The sequence below is a fragment of the Venturia canescens genome, chromosome 9 (genome assembly GCF_019457755.1).
Source record: "Venturia canescens isolate UGA chromosome 9, ASM1945775v1, whole genome shotgun sequence".
Lineage (NCBI taxonomy): Eukaryota > Metazoa > Arthropoda > Insecta > Hymenoptera > Ichneumonidae > Venturia > Venturia canescens.
In genome coordinates, this window is record NC_057429.1 from 11,246,476 (window position 1) to 11,266,508 (window position 20,033).

Genomic DNA, 20,033 nt, shown 5'->3' on the forward strand with positions numbered 1-20,033 from the left:
TATCTTTGCTCTGTATCGCTGTCCATGCGCCAGGGGAAACGAGCTATCATTCGCAGGATGTACCTCAAGGTGTGCACGCAATGATAAACAAATGACAGTTGACAACATAAGCGTCGTCGTGAATAATTGTGTTACGCTAAGTCAGCCAACGTTTCAGTGCAATTGTGTCGATAAAATGCTAATTTTTTTTTTTAGTATCCGATTTTTCCAAGTGACGTCATCGCTCGAATATTCGTTATCACGATTTATCTTCGTCGAGGTGTGCATGGGATACGTTTTTGGAGCAATTAGCTGATTCTGAATCTTCTTATTTTAGCATTGAAGTTGAAATGTGCCTTCTTTTTCTCTCTCTACTTGTTACTACGACTATACACTATTTGTTATGAATATTCTTAATTTATGACGCTGAAGTTTCCAACGTTGGAGTCCAACGAAGTGATCTAAAAAATCTCTCAAATAATTCCAGTAAATCTCCAATCTTGTTCTCTGCTGAATTTCCAATTCGTCATTTTTCAAGCCACATGAATAATTCATGAAATAAAAAAATAATGAATTGTAAATCTTTTTTTCTTCATACCTCGGTCGAAAGTACGCACTTTCGGCCCCGATTTCAGGGCCGAAAGTTCAACATTCCTGCATTGGTAAAAAAAAAACACGCTCGCTGTGACAGCGGGAGCAAAAATTTTTCTCTGCACACCTTAGTCGAAAGATAACATTTCTGCGCTGTCAAAACTGCATGCGCTTCATTTGTCTCGGCGGGAGCAAAAACTTTTTTCTGCATTCCGAAAGGTTTGACGTAATTATTTTTTTTACTTTTGACGTTTGACGTTTGAACAGATATTGCTTACGTGTTTTTTGAAAGGTTGTGTCTAGTCATCTGCAAACCGTACGAATAAGATTATGTTATTCATTCGGAAATATGTTATGGAAATGCCATATTATTTCCAAGCACTATTATCAAAACAGTACAAATCCGAACGAATAACATACATTTATCCTTCCAGATAAAATCAATGTGAAAGCCAAAAATAAAGTGACCAGGCTGATAAAATGAATATAGTCGTTCGGAATAATGATTTATTTTCAGCTTCATAGGAATGCAAATATTCATATTAATTATCTTTGCTAATATCTTGTTTTTTTGATGCCTGCCCCCCCGACCAGCAGCACTCGCTTCGCTCGTGCAGCAAATGTCGGGGGCAGGCATCAAAACATCTTCTATCGATAGTTGCGTATTTCGGAAGAAACGTACTTTCGACCGGCTATGAAGAAAAATAGTATACACCATACGGGCAGAAGTTTGATAGCCCTGAACTGCGCGTCAAATGCCCTCGGCTTCGCCTCGGGCATTGTGACGCGCAGTGCAGGAATATCAAACTTTCTGCCCTTGTGGTGTAATATACTATTTCGTTCATTTCGTTGAACTCCAACGTTGCAAACTTCAGCGTCGTCTTAATTTATGTTTATTCTTTCTGTTATTTCTTTATTGATTTCTTTTTTTTATTGCTTCTTTCTTATTTTTTTATGCAATACTAGCATTTTTTTTTCTTCTTTTCACAAATGAAAATATTCTTTTATGATTTAAATGACAAATAATGGACCAGATATAACTCAACTATGACTTATATACCTTGCAAAAAAAAACCCTCATCGATTAACCAAAGTGTAGAAACATCAAGAAATGGTTTTTTTTATATATTTTGTCTCCGTTTTGTGATTACAGCCAGCGGAAATGCGGCGTCACTGGAAATATTACCGACCGGTGATTTGCAGCGAAAACCAATCGACTCGAAGCTCATAATGACGTGTAAGGGAAAAGGTGAACAAATAACGAACCTCCAGTGGCTGGATCGAGACAATCGACCTATCGAAGCACGCAGGTAAGCTTTCAAAACTATTTTCGTCTTTATGATTGACAATCTTTTGAAAACTCTTCTAAAAGCAAACTTTGACGATGTATTAATAATAATTTTGTTAAACGCATGTTCGAAATTTTGGAAAGTGTATCGCTACCAATTGAACAATTGAAACTTTGTAGCCCTGAAATGTCCAATATTCGCATGGGTGATTATAAAATTTTGCCTTTTCCCATCGCCGCACACGTTCGTATTTTAATAAAAACAATCATGAATTCATTTATTTGAAACGATAGGGAACAAATAATGTACACTCGTCATTCGGATGATCAATTAATTATCAACGTACGTGAGCCCTTGTATCAAGAGTTTTTATGAGCATATCATACGAACGGTTTATACGCACTCGAATCTATATTTTTATATTTACAAATTACAGCACTAATTTTTAATGACTTGTTTCATCTTCTCTATCTCTTTTTCTCTCTTTCTACTCCAACCTCTATCGTCTCGCACACAAAAACAGGCTCCTCGTGTTGCCGATCGAGAGCGACAGGCGAGTATTACACTAAACAACCCTTTAGGACACGCACTCGTAGTTTTTTTTCGTATTTTTCATCACTTTTGCTCCAAATTTTCCTCTCACAAGGCTTTATACTTTTCTTTTTTCGTGTTTTTGTAAATTTACACTGGCAACCATTAATCTCCTTTTTTTGAAAATATCTTCATATGCAAATAGTGTTAACCACCTGGTAGTCGGTCGAGATGTTAATATTTTTAAAATTCTCCTCTCAACGAAAACAAATCTACCAAACGCTTTGCGTTCAACATTTCATAATGAAATCTTTACAAACTTTAACATCGGTAAGTCGAACTTTCGAAATGAAGCTTTCACGCGAGAAATTTATCCTCGAAGCAAGGGCCCAGCCACTAAGGACTGTTCCTAATCACACTTCTGTGCTCTTCATATTATTGATAAAATAATAATTTATTCTTAATGAATACTTACATCAACAAACACCAATATTTTCACTTCGATTGATCGAAAATTAGGGATTTCAGTTTAATATTTTCTCAAGTCAAAGCCCATTTTCACACGTACAAAGCTTCAAACTGAGCGTTTGCGATGGTTTTCACTGTTTTGTCAATTTTTCGACTTTCAATCAAGCTTTTTTCTACTCTCGAATACTTATTTTTACTATTTTCAGTACGTGTGAAGCTGCAATGAAATTCTCTTGAAAGCGATCGCATTTGACACGTCGAAATTGAATAATGAAAATCCACAAAAAAGTAAAATCAAGTTCTTAGCATCGAGGAGGAAAGCAATTGATACAACACTGTCCTAAAGTGTAAAAAATTGTGTCAGAAGTTCCATTGTCTTTTCACCCATTGAGGAAAATTTATTTCGGTAATCTGGCAAAGAGAAAAATGAAAACGTCAATACAGTTTGATTTTTGCATTCAAATACCTAAAGCATTCGATTGTTCGCTCCTTTTTATTTTTGCTTACAGCATTGGTTTTCATCTTTTTCATTTCAAGCATAAAAAGTCGTCTTTTCTGTCGTCCATTTGGTTTGTTCATTTACATCTTTTAGTAATTGCTTATTCACGTGCGTTCTTCACTGTTTGTCAATCCGTCCCTTCATCTCATCCACATTCCTCATGATTCGTTCTTCATTTGCATTACGTTCACACTACCTGCAACAGGGAACATCTACTTCAATCTCAAAAATCATACAAAGTTCGCTCTATATATGCGACGTTTCACTTCATAATTGACGATTCATTTCATCGCATCAGGAGACTCGGTGTCTCAGCATCAAGTGTTGACCTTTGAAGTTCACTTGAGATAGAATACATACGAAGCAACCTTAATGTTTTGAACCCTTGGATCTTGAAAATTGATTATTCATCTCTAATGTTAACCCTTAGTGTGCACACCTTCACAGCGAGACATTTTGTGCACATGGGGTCACTTTGACCCCAGGTCATTTTTGACATCGAATATCTCGGTAAATATGCGCTTTTCGGAATAAAAGGTTTAGTCACTTTTTGCAGTTAATTGATCCAATTTTAAGGCTGCAACGTCGGATTTACAAAAAAATCTTTTTTCATTGTTCAAAAACGTGCTCAAAGTTGATAGTGCGCGTAAAAAGCACTTTTTCGGTTAAAAAAATGTTGGGGTCAACCTGACCCCGGATGGAGACTAAGGGTTAATAATGGTTAAACAATAATATAGCAAACATTTTAAAACAATTACCATTTCAAAGTTTGGTTTTTTCGGAAAACGTAATCTTTGTGTTACAACAGAGCAGCGTCTACTTCAATGATTAAGGGGGCCTGCTTTAGAAAGTCAAAAAAATCGATTGTTTTCCGCAATGTTTTTAGGATAGATAGAAATAACTCACTACAGCGAACTTTTCAGTATAGTTTCGAGGATATTTCAAGAGTGCAAAAACATTTTTTTGCTGTGAGGAATACTATTTGTACATGGTTTATGCGCAAAATCTGATTGTCGAAGTTTCTCAGTCGCGTACAATGTGGAGATCGTAATCTGCAACGAAAATTCCGAATTTTCTTTTCCATTTTCATATATTTCCTTTCCATAGGAGCCTATAAAAACCTGAAAAAATTACGAAATTCGATATTTTCAGCGAGTTTGAAAAAAAAACCTTCTGAAGAAGAAGAATATCACTTCAACGTGCTGTTAATATAGAATTTGATTTCCGTTGAACGTGTCTGTGTTCGTATATCCTGAACGCCAAATATTCAAAATATTTAAGTTCATAATTTCAATATATGGAAAAGTGAATGAAGTTATATGAAAATTTGAAAAATGTTAATTAAAATTCTGTCCTGACTCGTGGATCTTCATTAAATGGTTAATTTTAGGGGCCGTAGAATTCGAAATCACCGTTGCTTTTTTGTATTGACATTCAGATGTGTATATGTGTGAACATTTTTAAAATATGAATATATACGTGTATTTCGGCCCTGTGTGTTCGTCGTTCATCGTGAATTTAACTCGATCCTCCGGGACATGTAGACGGGGAAGAAACCTGACAAAAGCATTTTGCACTTTCGTTCGCATAAATTACATTCCTTTCACGTTCATGTACGTTTCGACAAGGGCACAATATAGCTCTCGTATAAAGGGACGGAGTGCGACACGATTCGAATCCGCTCCTTTCGTCTGTCATACATAATGCATTGACACGAGACAAGCAGATATATATTTATATGCGTCCCGTTATTCCAGAATGAAAACACGCATTTTCTCGGATTGAATCGATCCGCTAATCCACTTCATCTCCATTGCATTGTGCGGAAAAAATCATTGTCACCTTATTTCGCATTCGAGTAATAAGCACATTGTGAAAAAGGCATTTTCTTTGAGCCAAAAGTGTTTTTTGCACACGCAGGTTTCTCGGTACTCGATCCCGTCGCGTTGTCATGACGCTGAAGTTCGCAACGTTGAAATCCAACGAAACGATCTAGAAAAAAACCTCCAATAATTCAGTTTTTCAAGCTGCACTTCGTGAAATAAAAAATTGGGGAATTACAAATGTTTTTTTCGATCATTTCGTTGGACTCCAACGTTGCAACCTTCAGCGTTTCAAAGTTTGTTGGAATCGAAGAACGAGAGCAAAAAAATCGCAAACGCAATTATTCAATGACAGATTGTTGTTTCAACTTTTCATTTTGTTGGCCAAAAAAAATGCTGCAGATCATTGTTTGAGTTAAAAACCGTCAGTGTCGTCGTAAAAAGAAATTGGAACAGTTTTCCGAATGATAAATGATTGCTTTTGTCAGCAGAGGGTAAAAAAAATTTTTTTTCTCAATGAATGTGACAATGATTTGATCTTCGATGATCATTCTTCTAGAATACAAACTTCATCGCTGAACCATCGTACATCATGTCAACATTGATGCATGCAAAGTCATTTCAGTGGATAACGTTTGATAAAAGTGTTTCCAGAATTGTCCTTACGACCAAACTCTTCCCTAGAAAATGAATGATACGAACGAACTTTTCAATGCTGAACTTAACCAAGCACTTCGTTCTGCAGCAATGACGACGCGGGGGGAACTGGCGAAGTTTCTAATCCGCACATGTGGACGGAGTCCCATCCGCCTAATAGCCTCATGCTCTACATTTATTCGCTCAAGGAAAATCAGGCTGGTAAATACACCTGCGTCGCTACTTACGCCAACACCGAAACCCTCGAACAATCGGTGACGATCGAGGCCATTGGTGAGTAGAAAAACAAGAAAACGACAAATTCTCGTGCTCAAATAAAATACAAAACGAGTGAAACGAACTTTTGTTAAAATCCGACAGATTCGATAAAATGGATCGATGCGCCCGAAGATCAGTATCCAATTCTTGGCAAAGACTTCAAGATAAAATGTCACGTTAGTGCGAAACCATCCCCAACGGTTGACTGGCTCCACGACGGCAAGCGCATCGAGACCGGAGATCATTACGTAATCGAGACGCACGCTTTGACGATTAAAAAAGTCGTGGAATCGGACGAGGGCATTTACACGTGTCGGGCATTGGTGATCCCGACGGGAGAAGTTCAGGAACGCGCCATACGCGTCGAGGTGCGTTAATCTTATTAATTCTTGTATTGAGAAAATAACACGGTTCTGTGATAATCGTTCGCGTGTGGATGAAAGAAGTTGTGAGTCCTGCCAAACGAAGCAGGGCAACTGGAAGACGACGCTGAAGTTTGCAGCTTTGGAGTCCAACGAAATGAACGAAAAAAAGATTCATAATTCATCATTTTTTCATTTCACGAATCCGTTGACGTGGGTTGAAAAATGACGAATTGGAAATTCGGCAGGGAACAAAATTGGAGATTTACTGGAACTATTCGAAAGTTTTTTTACATCATTTCGTTGCACCCCAACGTTGGGAACTTCAGGGTCATGGGTGTAAATTGAATTTTGATTCCCGCAAAGAGTTTAAGGAGGGTGGATCGCGACGATACAATGTTGCCATGCTAAACCATGTTAAAAATATGAAGAATTTCAAAATGATAGAAATTTCATAAAATTTGGTCAATTTTTATATAAGACAATATAATTTTTTTTAATTTTTCTACCACACACTTCTCGAGTAATTGAGCACTAAAGTTCACGTGTATAAGCATAGAGTTTACATATACACGGAGAGACTTTTATAGCAAAAATTACTATATTTTTATAGTAACGTCGGATCATATCAATATTATCATAATAATCGCTACAGAGTGTGTCAGATAATGCAAAAGTTTAGGGAATCATTACCACAGTTCATAGTAAATATCGCGCTGTACTATATCAAAAATCAACACCGAGCAAAATTTTGATCAAAAACATAGTAAATAATGAAATGATTTGATGAAAATTTAGGAGATAACACAGCAGTCGTTTCTCTGTGCTATACGAAAAATTGCATACTTTCGTATTTTCCCTTTTACCGCATTGAATTTTGCTCAGTAACATAGCAAAATTCATGGGCCCACCAATTATATGAGGCGTTGCGAGTATAAACATGAAAATTAACCAGTGGCACATAGTAAAATTTCAAGCAATTTGTCCAGTCCAATTCACCAATTTTTAACATTTCGCCAAAGGCACGAGTGACATTCGGATGTCGATACATCGTTCGATGTAAGAATGTCACAGACCTAAATTTTGCCTGTCGTAAATAATAAAATTTGAGAGAACTGCTTTCGGCATCAAAATTACTATGCACTTTGGTGAAATGTAATGAATGGCGATATAGAACAGCGCTGCTATGAAACATAGCAAATTTTTCTAGCAAATTCATCCGAAATATTTGTATAAAAGTCTCTCCGCGTATACAGTTATACATCTCGTGCATAAGAACTTGGATTTAACGCTCAATTATTCGATAACCATGTGATAAAAAAATTTGAAAAAAATTGTATTTGTATACTTAATGCCAAAGAATGTTATCACGAAATTTGATAAAACTCTGATTATTTTGATTTTGTGATCCGCCCTCGTTAATCAAGAGCTTTCATTAGTCCGAATGAAAATAATGTTTCAATTCAAATATGTCCAGGTACTCGAAGAGCCAAAGATCGAAGAGACCCATTCGGAGATCGAAATAGTGGAGGGTAAAACGGAGACGATAACGTGCAAGGCGAGCGGAAAGCCTCCCCCAAAATATACGTGGGTGAAATATTTAACGCGAGAAGATCTTTCGACGACCGATCGTTTCGGGGTCGACAAGGATCTGGGATTGTTGACGATAACGAACGTGAACCGTGAGGATGGCGGAGAATATCAGTGCACGGCGAACAACACCGCGGGACAGGCACAAACCATAATCAAAGTATCGGTGATCGGTAAACCGAAAATAATGGAGTTTTTCAATCGCACGAGCTCGGTTGGCAAAACAGTAGAAATAACGTGCAAAGCCTTCGGACGACCCTCGCCGGAAGTCTTCTTCCGCAAGCACACAAGCGCAAATCCTTACAAAATCGGTATCCAATCGGACGACGACAGAATAACGCTCAGCAGCATTCCCGACAACGCGAAAGGCGAGACCGTCGCTTCTTTATCGATCGAAAACGTACTACGCGATGACGACGGCCTGTACGAGTGTATAGCGAAAAATAAGGTCGCAACTGCCTACAAAAATGGCCATCTGACCGTCGAATTCCCACCATCCTTCGCCTCGATGAACAACAAAACTGTTTGGTCCTGGGATCAACGACCCGTCAACCTCACCTGCATCGCTGAAAGTATTCCGAATGCTACTATACGCTGGACTATGAACGGTAACCGTCCGATCGACACCAACGATCCCATGTATCAACAAATCGGCAGCGGTCCCATTTCCACTCTCATGGTTAAACCCTTTGATCAACGATACTACGCCATCTATAAATGTCATGCCGAAAACATTCACGGATCCCGGGAACATACCATCACTCTCAAAGAAGCCGAAAAACCCGGTTTCGTACAACAAGCGAGGATGGCCGAAATTACAGCGACCACCATTGCCTTCACTATTTTACCTCCACCCACGCAACCGGAATTACCATTGAGGACCATCACCGTTCAGTACAAGGAGGAACTCGAACCTTGGACAGCCGCCAAAAATAGAACGTGGTCCATTGGTGAGCTTTTATTGTTATAACAGCTCTCCGCATCAATGTTTCAATGTCAAACATTGCAATTTCAATGCCTGCCTCAAAAATGCGATTGCTGGTGATGAGCGTGCGAAAAGTTGCTCATCTCTCAAGGATGCTTACTTCCCTGCTCTAACGCACGAACCACTATAATTTTTTTTGTGTAGTGAATTAGAAACCCAGAAAAGAATTTTCAATTCTTTTTTTTTCCAATTATCGCTATTTTTCATGCACTAATTAATTTTTTTTGTTTAAAAACTTAACAATATGGCGATTTTTTTTACATTTCCGTAAAAAACGAAGTATTAGGTGGGAATAAAATCTCGAGTTTATAAACTTCGAATGATAATATGGTGACAGATGAATTCGACTAGAGCTTTGAATGTCGAAAACAAATAAAGTAGAAACTTCAAAGTTCGAAGCACGTTTACGTCGAAAATAGAATGCAACATTGGCCCATTAAAATGACCGATTAAAATAAAGAAATACAGAGCAGCTCAAAATACACGCTTCTCACTCACTCACTTACTCAGACCGGTGGTCTCCAATTTCAAACATTGCCATTTTGACTTGCGCCTTTTCGAGCCATCGTTATTCTGCATATCCAAGTTTTATAGGCTCGAAAAATCCACTTTCGATTTTTTGCTACTCCATATTCTGGTCTGTCCATAAAAGAGCTTATCTCCATTTTTAATTCGAAAATATGAACATTTGACATTCGTATGGTCTGTCAATCTAATAGTCAATCGGGAATAAGAATCTCAAATTACTTATTTTTCCCAATCTAATATTACAACGTAAAAAATATTTAAATATCGACCGTTATCTACAATTCGGTTATTCGACACATTGAACCCCACTCGAAGTATTGGAATTTCGTAGCACTTGGACAAAGTTCAACTAATCTTTGATCTCGAGAAAGGACATGATAATAATCGGTTCACACATTTGTGAGAAAAAAGCATACTAAATTTGTGCAAACCAACAGAATTATTCTTTATTGGCATAATTTCAATCAACTTGCCACACTATTTGAGAAAGTTTTTTATGCGAATACACAAAATCGTAGAGAGCATGAATAGCTGCAGTTGGAACGAATGATTGATGTTTTTAATCAACTCTTTTCAGGCTCGCCGTACGTGCTCGAAAATTTGAAGCCACAGACGCAGTACCAATTCCAATTCCGAGCGAGGAACGACGTTGGCGACGGAAACTGGGGCGCCAATCTAGTAGAAACGACGCCGCAAAGAAATTTCCCGAATCCGCCAAGAATTCAAGTGCGCTCGGGCGAAGCGCTTTACGAGGTCTCTCCGTTTACCAATCAGTACCAATTGCAATGGCATGCACCGCCCGATAATGGCGAACCGATCGACATGTACGAAATACGTTATTGCGAAGTCAAACGTTTGTCAGGCAATGATTGGGACGTTATGGAAGGCACATGCATCGTCAATGAGATCAAAGGACAAAGAACTAAAGAACTGCTCAAGAGGCTCAAATCGAATTCGTATTATCTAGCCGAGGTCAGAGCTCATAACATCATTGGTTACAGTAATCCCGGATTCATCTATTTCCGCACTGCCGAAGGTGAGTCAACAGACAATTTTCATATTTAGACGTACCTTTTAAATGATTCATTAAGAAGATGAGCAATTCCGACGAAAAATTGGCTCTCATTCGGTCGATCAAACCGAATTTTCATTATTTATTGATTGGCCATCATTTTCCGTTCCGATTAATTTGCCTTTTTTCTCCAATCATAATTATCTTGATCTGTGCTTACAACGGGTATTCCACAAAAAACCCTCCCCAATTTAATCTCATTTGTTTCTCAAGATCAAGTGCCAAGTCGAACAGCTTGACGCTCTTCTATTTTCTTCATTCATCACATTTACTGATCTCGTGTAAGATCAATTTTCGATAGAAGATTCTTCGATCTGGCAGTTCGTCAAAAAAATAAACGCCATTTTTTAAGATTTAGAGCCAGCCGATTTTTCAAAACTTCTACCGTTTGAATCTCCTCAATTCTCAGCACTACTTTATTACTGTCAATCGCAAAATACATCTCTGACCATTCGAATGAATTTCCAATAGGGGTGGGTACCTGATCAAAAGCGTTTTACCCTTGGCATTTGGTCTTAATTGATGCTAACTTTCGAGATATCGAAAGTGTATCAAAATATCGACGGTTGAGTCGATAATAATTACACAATTCAAATACAGCGGAATTTCGAGATCCGGGATATATCCGAACATTGATATTCGCGGCACGGAAAAAGGCTACTCAATTGCGAAAAAATTTCACTCCAAATGCTTTGCAGGAAAAAAGTACGAAAAGCTGCTTCTTATGCGCGGAGCTTAAATTTTCAAAAAATTATTACAAGTTCGTTGATAACAATGTTTTTCAGGTTCAACGTATAGTTTCCCATGAAACATGCAACTTTTATCTTCTATCCTTAAATTAGATTTAGAATCAAGAACGCGAATGAACGTTTCTAACCTTGCAGCTGACCGTAGTTGTTTTTTTTTTTTTATTTTTTTCGTTTAATTTTTATTCGCTTATCTCGGTATGATTTTATTTTTCAACGTTCTTCAGTTTCTTCGGCACTGGAATTTTCAATGCACTTTAAATAACCTCGTAAAAATTGGTATTTAAATTTTTTATTCCATTCTTTCACTTTCGTCGAGTATAGTGCATAGCCAAATCTGTTAACCTAATACAACACTGAAATATTATTTCGCGATGATTTGTAGCCAAACGTCTCAACATATTGATGTCGTTCTGCTAATTTTGATTGAGATCCTCCCAGCATTAAGCTGGAACAATGGAAGTCTCTTATTTTATCATCAATGTTTTTCTTGTGTCTGTGGAAGACGATACTATTTTTATTTTTTTTTATCATCATTCAGAATCATCCGGCGGGACCGTAGACTACGGGATTCTAATAAATGCTGGTGAAGTCTCCAAGCCCTTGGCGATAGTGATTGCGACTGCAATCGCGATCCTCTTCCTAAACATTTAGAGCACGTAGTTTGTTTACAGTACAAGAAAACCAGCAAACGTAAACCAGTATCAACGACTATTCTAGAATTTCCACTAAGGAGTTAGAACGAACGTTCTGCATTTTGAACGAGCAAACACGAAAAATTATCTGAGATTAAACGAGTTTTCGAGAACTCGCGAATATCGTTAGGGAAACGAAACTCATTCACGGATCTGAACGGTAGAAATTCCAACGAGCATTATCCCTATATAAATAAAATATATATAAATCTGAATCTATATAAAATGTAAAATAATAGCATAACGATTAGTTATTTAGGACGACCGAAGTATAAACATTCCGGAATGAGAGTGAGGATATGAGAATGTAAAAAGCAAAAAAATTATTCGGCTCTCAATATGGATATCGTGAAAAATTTGAGTAATGAAGAGGAAAGAAAAATCAAAGAAAAGGATGAATGTAAAAAATCATTTCTAAAAGAAAAAAAGAAAGAAAACTAGATTTGATCAGTGAGAAAAGAAAGTAATCTTGAAGTCAATGAGATAAGCCGAGATAAACGCGGTGAACTAAATAACGCAACTGTATTTATATGATCGAAATATTGTTGGATGCTCATTGTTATAGGCGTACTGGTACGTTTATCCATTTTTGTATTTAAGCTCTAAGGCGTTTTCGTGCGCGAGTATGTGTGTGCATGTGCGTGTGTTTCTGCTCGTTTGTGTGCGTGTGTGCGCGCGTTCGCGTTTAACTCTCTTTTGTACGATTTTTGATGAGCTGTTACGTGCTATTATCGTTTTTTTTGTAACGGCTAATGTTGAAGTTGTTGATAAACGCATTAATGAATCGAGTAAAATAATGAACTGAGATATTCTCGTGTGGAATCTATCGATACATTGATATTTTGAAAAACTCGAAAGATCTAACGATTCAATGCGCATCGGCATGTCCGTGCTTTCAAATAGTTGTTACAGTGAAATAAATCGTCAAATCGAATATATCGATTGTTCAAACAGAGAAGATTAACCGATGAGAATAATAATATTGATGAAATTGCTATGATAGTCACATAGGTCAACTGCCCCACATTGCCAAATGCCTGAACTAGACGAGGGGACTCAATATTTCATAAAATTAAAACCGATCGTCGAAAAAATGTTTAGCGCACTAGCTTGAAAAGCTGTGACCAAAAATTCTTTATACACGTACATGCATTTTATTTCGATCATTATTTTCAGCGAAAAAATATCGAATTCTACAAACTCGTATTACTGCATGCTTCTTATTATCAATTTTTGTTTATATCTTCATCCAAAATCCGTTTTTATCACCCGTCCAGGTGATTTGGGTTTCTTATTTTTTTTTCTTTCGTCAGTTTATTTAACTTCTCATATTATTTATTTTATTGCAACACTTCGTTCCCTTAACATTGGCCAAATAAACGACTTTCTTAGTTTTGCTTCATCAGCTCATTGCAATTATGGAAAAAATGTTCAGCGATGAAACATTTTGGTAAATTATGTGTTTCTCGTGACAAGATTAATGGAGGAAGAAAATCATTTGTCTTTAATAAGCATGATCTGTCAGTTGGGAGCCTCATTTTATTATTATTATTATTATTATTGTTAGTTATTATTCTTATTATTATTGTTATTGTCATAATTATTATTACCATAATAATAATTATTATTATTCTCATTTTTACTATCGTCTATAGCACGATGAACTCATTGTAAGAGATAATGAAATCCAACCTTATTTCTATAGTATTTTCAATATTTTTGTTCGTGGTCTTGAATGTGTCTAGAAAATTACACATTGGTCAGCAACATTTGAATCTGATTTTTTTCTTCGAATTATTATCATTATTTTCTGTGACTCCATCGCATGGCATGCGCTTCGTAAAATCGATGAAAGAAATTACATTTTTTCTTTCGACGAATAAATAATAAATTCCATTGATTTTTTTGATGAATCAAATTCAAAGGGCTTTTTATGGTTTCCGAGCTTCAATGATATTGCGAAAATTTAGTGGTGAAGATACAAAACACGTATGAGAATTTGACAATAAGGGAGTGCTTTGAACCCTGAAAAAATGTGTGAAAAAGTAGTGGCTACGAAAAAGGGTGCTTGAGCCCTGCTGCAAGGGAGCGTGCTTACTCGAGAAACCATTTTTAAGGGTCTTAAATTTTTTAACGTCTCCTATAAATGAAGGAACAAAAAACACATCACTATTGTCACCTTAACGACGCCGTTGGAAAAGGCTTTGAAGATCGAGGTACAAAAACAGGGAGGAGAATAAAAATCTCAGGATTGAAGGGGAGCAGGGTAACAAATGTTCGAGCCCTTTGTGCTCGAGTTGGTGCACACGAAACGTTTGATCTTCGCCCTGGCTTAACGAATAAAGAAAATCTCAATCGCCTTACTCATTTCATCGCGAAGCAACGACATTACTTGAAAAATCATTTTTTTTGTCTTGTTAAATTTTTCAGAAAAATCACTGTTTTTCTACATGATTTTGTTACCAATGCTCAGTACCAGAAACCATTAAGAAATCTTCGTTATTTCAATTTAATCGAAATTTATTAAAGCAAATAAGAAATTAATAAGGTGCCTCGAATTCGAGCTCGGTTTCCGAATTGAAAAAACAAAACAGTCGCTACCGAAACGTTTTATTCCCAGTGAACAGGAGAGACTTGCCAAGCTCAAAACAAAAGTGAAACGAAAACAGGAAATGTCTCACCAAATTTTTTGAACGTACGATAGATAGGCATATATAAATATACAAATAACTTTTCTGTACTCACAATAGAATAATTTTTCAGCTGTCACAAGTGTGTATGCAATAGCGTTCAACAACCTTCATATTTATGAGAATTTAGGGGTTCGAATTTTTGTGCGGGCGAGCGATTTTTTCACGATGAATTTTTATCGAGGAAACCATTGAATGCTGAATTTTTGGACGTATTCAATAATAACCCGAAGTCAAGAAGCATTGAATTTCAACTCCGAAACTTGGAAACTCGTTTCTCCTTAATTCTTCCACTCGAGAAGGGAAATTCTTTCTGATAAAAATCGTCTCACTCAACGTGAAATTGCCCGTAGATTTTTTGTCTCCTTGGAGATTTTTCTTGTGGAAATGTAGAGGAAAAACAAACAAACAAACAAACAAAACTCATTGTAAATAAATATTATACATAAGAAGGAAAAATATACGTGAGTGTCAAACGAAAATTCGCATCACGGTTAGCCCGAGGGAAAACCATTTTCAAATTGTTAGATTCATTCAACATTCAGAATAATATAAAACATCGAATATTCGCAGTGCACTCAAAGCCTCGAAGAAATAATTTGAGATTGTTTTTCTCTCGAGCGTGTCGTTTATTTTTCGCTTGCCCGCTTATTCGTCAGCCAGGACATACACAGCTCGAGACGATAAATCAAACGGTAAATATAAACAATATCGAATGATTGAAATGTTGAAACTCAAAAGAAAAAGAAAAAAAGAAACGACGATACGTGAATATGATACACAGCTTCATTAACGTAGAATGGGTGGTGCTGTTGAATAACCCCCTTAGTAAGGCGTCAAAAGATAACAATAATTATGTAAGGGCGATAGGAGCGAGCGTAGATGCAGTTTTTTGTTTAATCTAATCATTGATTTTTCGCGCTGAATTAACAAAATAGCAGCTAAACTAACGAAACAGTAATAGGTGGTGAACACTACAGTAGAAAGCTACTTGATTTAACTTGCTTCACTGACACTCTCTTAACAAATATAATTTAACCGAAAACCTTATCTGTGCATGCTACTTTTCGTTATTTTATTACTCTACGTATTTATGCTTAGCGACACGTAAAGCTGTTTATTTATTTTACTCATTGCTGTTGATAAAGACGGATTTTTGGCACCGTACTATGTTCTGTCCCAATCCTCTCTCTCTCGCTCTTTGTCTGTCAAATGTTTTCCAGGTTTTAAGAGTAACGAGAAAACGATAATATTCGAGACGCTAAAGAGTCGTGTTTGGTGATGTTAACCCGACCGAATAACCGTTGTGAAAGAAATTTAAGTTTTATTTCACTGTTATACTAATTAATTTATAATTCGCAATAATTTGTTTATATTTGTAAATGTGTTACTTTACTTCGGATACTTTTACGTTTCTGAGACGAAGAGTTTCAATCTGCTTGACTGAGGTCTGACTACGTTACGGGAAACTCGAGTCAGAGATACAATTTCAACTCTCCTCTGGAATCCTATTTTAAATGAAAAAATTTCAACCTCAATGTCAAATTTGAATAAAGTTCAACTGGGAGTCGATCGTTCAGGTTAAACTTGAATCTCAAATCAGTTTGGAACTCAGTCATACTCGTCCTTCAATAAGCAGCTGAATTTTAATTCGTTATTCGAACTTGGTTCTGAGTTTTAAGAACTCAGAACAGTTTTAAGGACTCGGGCTCAAGCTCGACTTGGGCAAAGCCGAGTTTTTAAATTCAGTTCATTGTCTACTGTCAGCGAATCAAATTGAGCTTCATCTCAAGTTCAGATTAAATTCAAAGCAATTTCAAATAAAGATTTAATTTTTATGGGAGAATTTGAAAAAAGGCTGTCACGATTAGTTTAAAAGGTCAAACGATTTCGACCAGGAGATTTGCTCGAGCTTCAAATTTACGTTGAATTCGACTTTGAGGTTGAGTTTTTACTACGAAGTAACTGCGTGTTCAGCTCGAAATTTAGCCTGCAGCTCGAACGGAAGTTGAGCTCAAATTCGAGAGTTACAAGTTGTAAAGGGAAATTAAGTGAATTTTAATACTCACAGATTGTAATTGATCGTTTGGTTGAATAAGAAATAAAATAATGGTCATTAGTTGTGCGGTGAGGAGCTTTCATTGATTCGTGCTTTTGGATTTCACTTAATTCTTCAAAAATATGTATACAAATGCCGGAAATGATGTACCAGTACGTTCTTAACTGTAGCAACTCGTTCGAATCGACGCGAGAGCGTCGGAACTCGAATCCCTGGTTGTGGGCAATCTTTTAATATTCTTTCGTAAGATTCCTCCTTTTATCCGGTGGTCAAATATGTCATCACCAAACACCCTATCGTTATTGCTTTTCGCACTAACAGAACGCAAATCTTTCTTCATACCTTCAATAATCCGCAGTAATACGATTTTTTCGTCTCTTTTTTAGGAGAAAACATGCCGCTCGTTCATAAGGGACCGCTGATTTCGAGTGCAGCCATCATTGGCATCGTCATCGCCGCATTGTTCCTCCTCATCGTCATCGTCGACATTATTTGCTGTTGCACGTACAAAATAGGTAATTTTAACGGAACCGTAGCGTTGGATTTTCTACGCATACAATACCGTACCTCATATTCGAGAGACTGAATGATAGAATAAATAATGAAGTATGAACAAATATCGTCAAAAGGGATGGAAAAAAAATTGTAGATATCAAGATACCTTTTTAAAGATTCTTATTTTCTTAAAGATTATTTTTATTGAAGAAAGAAATTTCAAAACAATTGGAAACGCGATGGCTCCTGTAAAGAGTCTCTGAGAACTTTTTTTAATCACTTTTTTAGTTGTTTTTTTTTTATTTTTTTTATTTTTTAGTGTTGATTTTTTCGTCCCTCGACTGCTTTTGAAGTTGACTCAGTCCAGCTCATTGAATAAGTTTGTCGAATCGACAATTCAGGCAAGCATGATATTGCCAGTTTGTTGTTTCGTTGAATATCAATGATAGGAGAATATGAAAATGAGAATTGTTAAAGTCTGTTTGATTTCTTGTTTCAGGAATTATTTACTACGTGTGCGAAAGGTCAAGAAAAAAGCCAATGGACGAGGAGGACACGAAGCTTGGCAGGTGAACATTATTAATTATTGAATACCTCCACGTTTCCTACTTTTGTTTATTGATGAAACCAACACTATATTTTCCTGTTGCTTGACAACGATAACAACAACGACAACAATGAATCGCTAACTCTTATTTTAGTGTGGTTACAAAAATACTTTCCATGAGAAATAATTCCAATTGAATTTCCTTTGTTTTTTATATGAAACTTGAATTTCTTTAACATTCTATATATTTACATCACATTATACAAGAATGCTTTGGCAAGTTTGGCGCTATCGTGTCATTGTATTTTTTTACTCATATTTACGAGCTCGTCACACGAACTGAAACCAATTTTTTGTTTTCATTATTACCATTTTTTTTGCATTGATCGCATCAGAAACAAATTTTCGTTACTCGTTACTCCGAATACTCACTAATTGCTAGATCCAATTCCGAGTTCGGCGAAACTTTTCTATGATGACATGTTTTTTGACAAAATACTCGCACGATTTTTCCTTTGATTTCCTTTGAAAACGACAAACAGATAAAATGAAAAACGATTTATGAAAATTACCAAAATCATCTTCATCGTTTCATCTTAATAAATCAAAGATACATTTCAGGTAAAAAATCAAATGAAAAATCCTTCTAATATGTCATTTCGCCAGTGTAAATTGTACAATCAGTCAAATCGTACGAGTTGGCCAAATCTGAATGTTGAAAAAAATCATAATTTTCTAAAACTAACTACAACGAGTCCAATGAATTTGGAATGGAAAATCGAATATATACAGGATGTCCTTAATCGATACGACACTCTAAAATCATAACGTGGTCAACGATGATTCTCAACGTATTCGTTCCGGTTAACTGGCATACTTTTCAAGCTTTCAATTGGTCCACGTACGATAAGATACCAGAACTAGTGCATCATTTTTTTCATACGAAACTGATACGATGCCAGTCAACCGGTAAATACGCTTTTCAAACAACTGAAAATCAAATATTTCCGAGACATTTTGAATCAGTTATCAGAGCACTTCGATCTCAAGGGACATCCTGTATAAAGCAAAAAATAAAATAAAATGAAATAGAAGAAAAGTAGCTGATCAATCATCTCTCATGATATTCCCATCGTATATGTTTTTTCTCTTTTTTCTCCGACCGTTTATAGTCTTTACGGTTGGCGGTTCCCATTGCCCTATTGCGACCAAAAAATGGCCAATGTCGCGGGTGTTACGGCAATACAAGACTCGGGTAGCGGAAAGAATACCATTAAATTGGTCAAACATACCGCCATGTAAGAGCATATATATATGAATATATATGTAAATATATATTATTTTTTCATTAAAACGTATTTCATTTTTTTTCGTAAAATTACTCGTGAATAAATGAAATAATTTGACTTTTGATTTTTTATTTTATGAGCATGGCTCCGAACGCGCACATTTTCTACAATGACATGGCTTTTCCATTAGCATGATTTCGAATTACCGCCTCTAAGAACAGAGATCGATGAATGTCTCAATATTTTTACTCTTATTCAATAATCGATCTAAAATTCAGATCAGATATTTATTTCTTTCCTTCTGATAATCCTGACTGTGTATTGAGGACATTTTTTAAAATCAGTTTTTTAACGATTTAATTATTTGAATTTCGAGTTTCTCAAAAATTCTATGACAAAGTATACGAGATTTTGCGGAGAAAATTCGTACACTTTTGGATGAATTTTCTCGAAAAAGATGGATTGAGGAACAGAATTCTCAATGGCACCTTTGAGAGTTTCGCTGAGCCACTATTTCAACTCGTGTTCTCGATAACAACGATACGTAATTCGAAACGGAATTCACGAAATATCAGCGCACTACGAAAATCAGTCGATCTCTGATTTGCTTCTTTATTATTTCTTCCGTTTCATTCCAATGACGTTTTTTTTCATTGCTTCATAGTTAACGTTTATTTTTGTATCTTTTTATTCATACATTTTTGTTCACCAGCCATAAACTCTATGATGATTTTTGTTGTTGTTGAAACGGTGATAAATTTATTGACTTGATTTTATTGTTTGAAATTCCTTTCAAACTATTCATTTGTAAGCTTTTTACCAGTGTCGCAGTTTATTGTACCTTGAAATCATCGACTTTTTCGTCCTCGTTTACTATCAT

At 36.2% G+C, this 20,033-nt stretch overlaps 1 protein-coding gene across 4 annotated transcripts in view; it reads left to right on the plus strand.

Moving 5' to 3' along the window:
* Fas2 (fasciclin 2) overlaps positions 1–20,033 on the plus strand; it is a 100,160-nt gene that overhangs the window by 74,694 nt on the left and 5,433 nt on the right. The window contains exons 2-10 of one of the 4 annotated variants that reach the window (XM_043429322.1): positions 1,724–1,880; positions 2,383–2,412; positions 5,926–6,110; positions 6,198–6,463; positions 7,935–8,997; positions 10,138–10,596; positions 17,209–17,337; positions 17,817–17,886; positions 19,037–19,181. In XM_043429322.1, coding sequence (XP_043285257.1) covers positions 1,724–1,880; positions 2,383–2,412; positions 5,926–6,110; positions 6,198–6,463; positions 7,935–8,997; positions 10,138–10,596; positions 17,209–17,337; positions 17,817–17,886; positions 19,037–19,166 — 2,489 coding nt within the window. In that variant the 3' untranslated portion in view covers positions 19,167–19,181. Of the gene's footprint in view, positions 1–1,723; positions 1,881–2,382; positions 2,413–5,925; positions 6,111–6,197; positions 6,464–7,934; positions 8,998–10,137; positions 10,597–11,919; positions 15,246–17,208; positions 17,338–17,816; positions 17,887–19,036; positions 19,182–20,033 lie in introns of those variants that run through there. The other 3 variants (XM_043429320.1, XM_043429323.1, XM_043429324.1) reach the window with 3 other exon arrangements.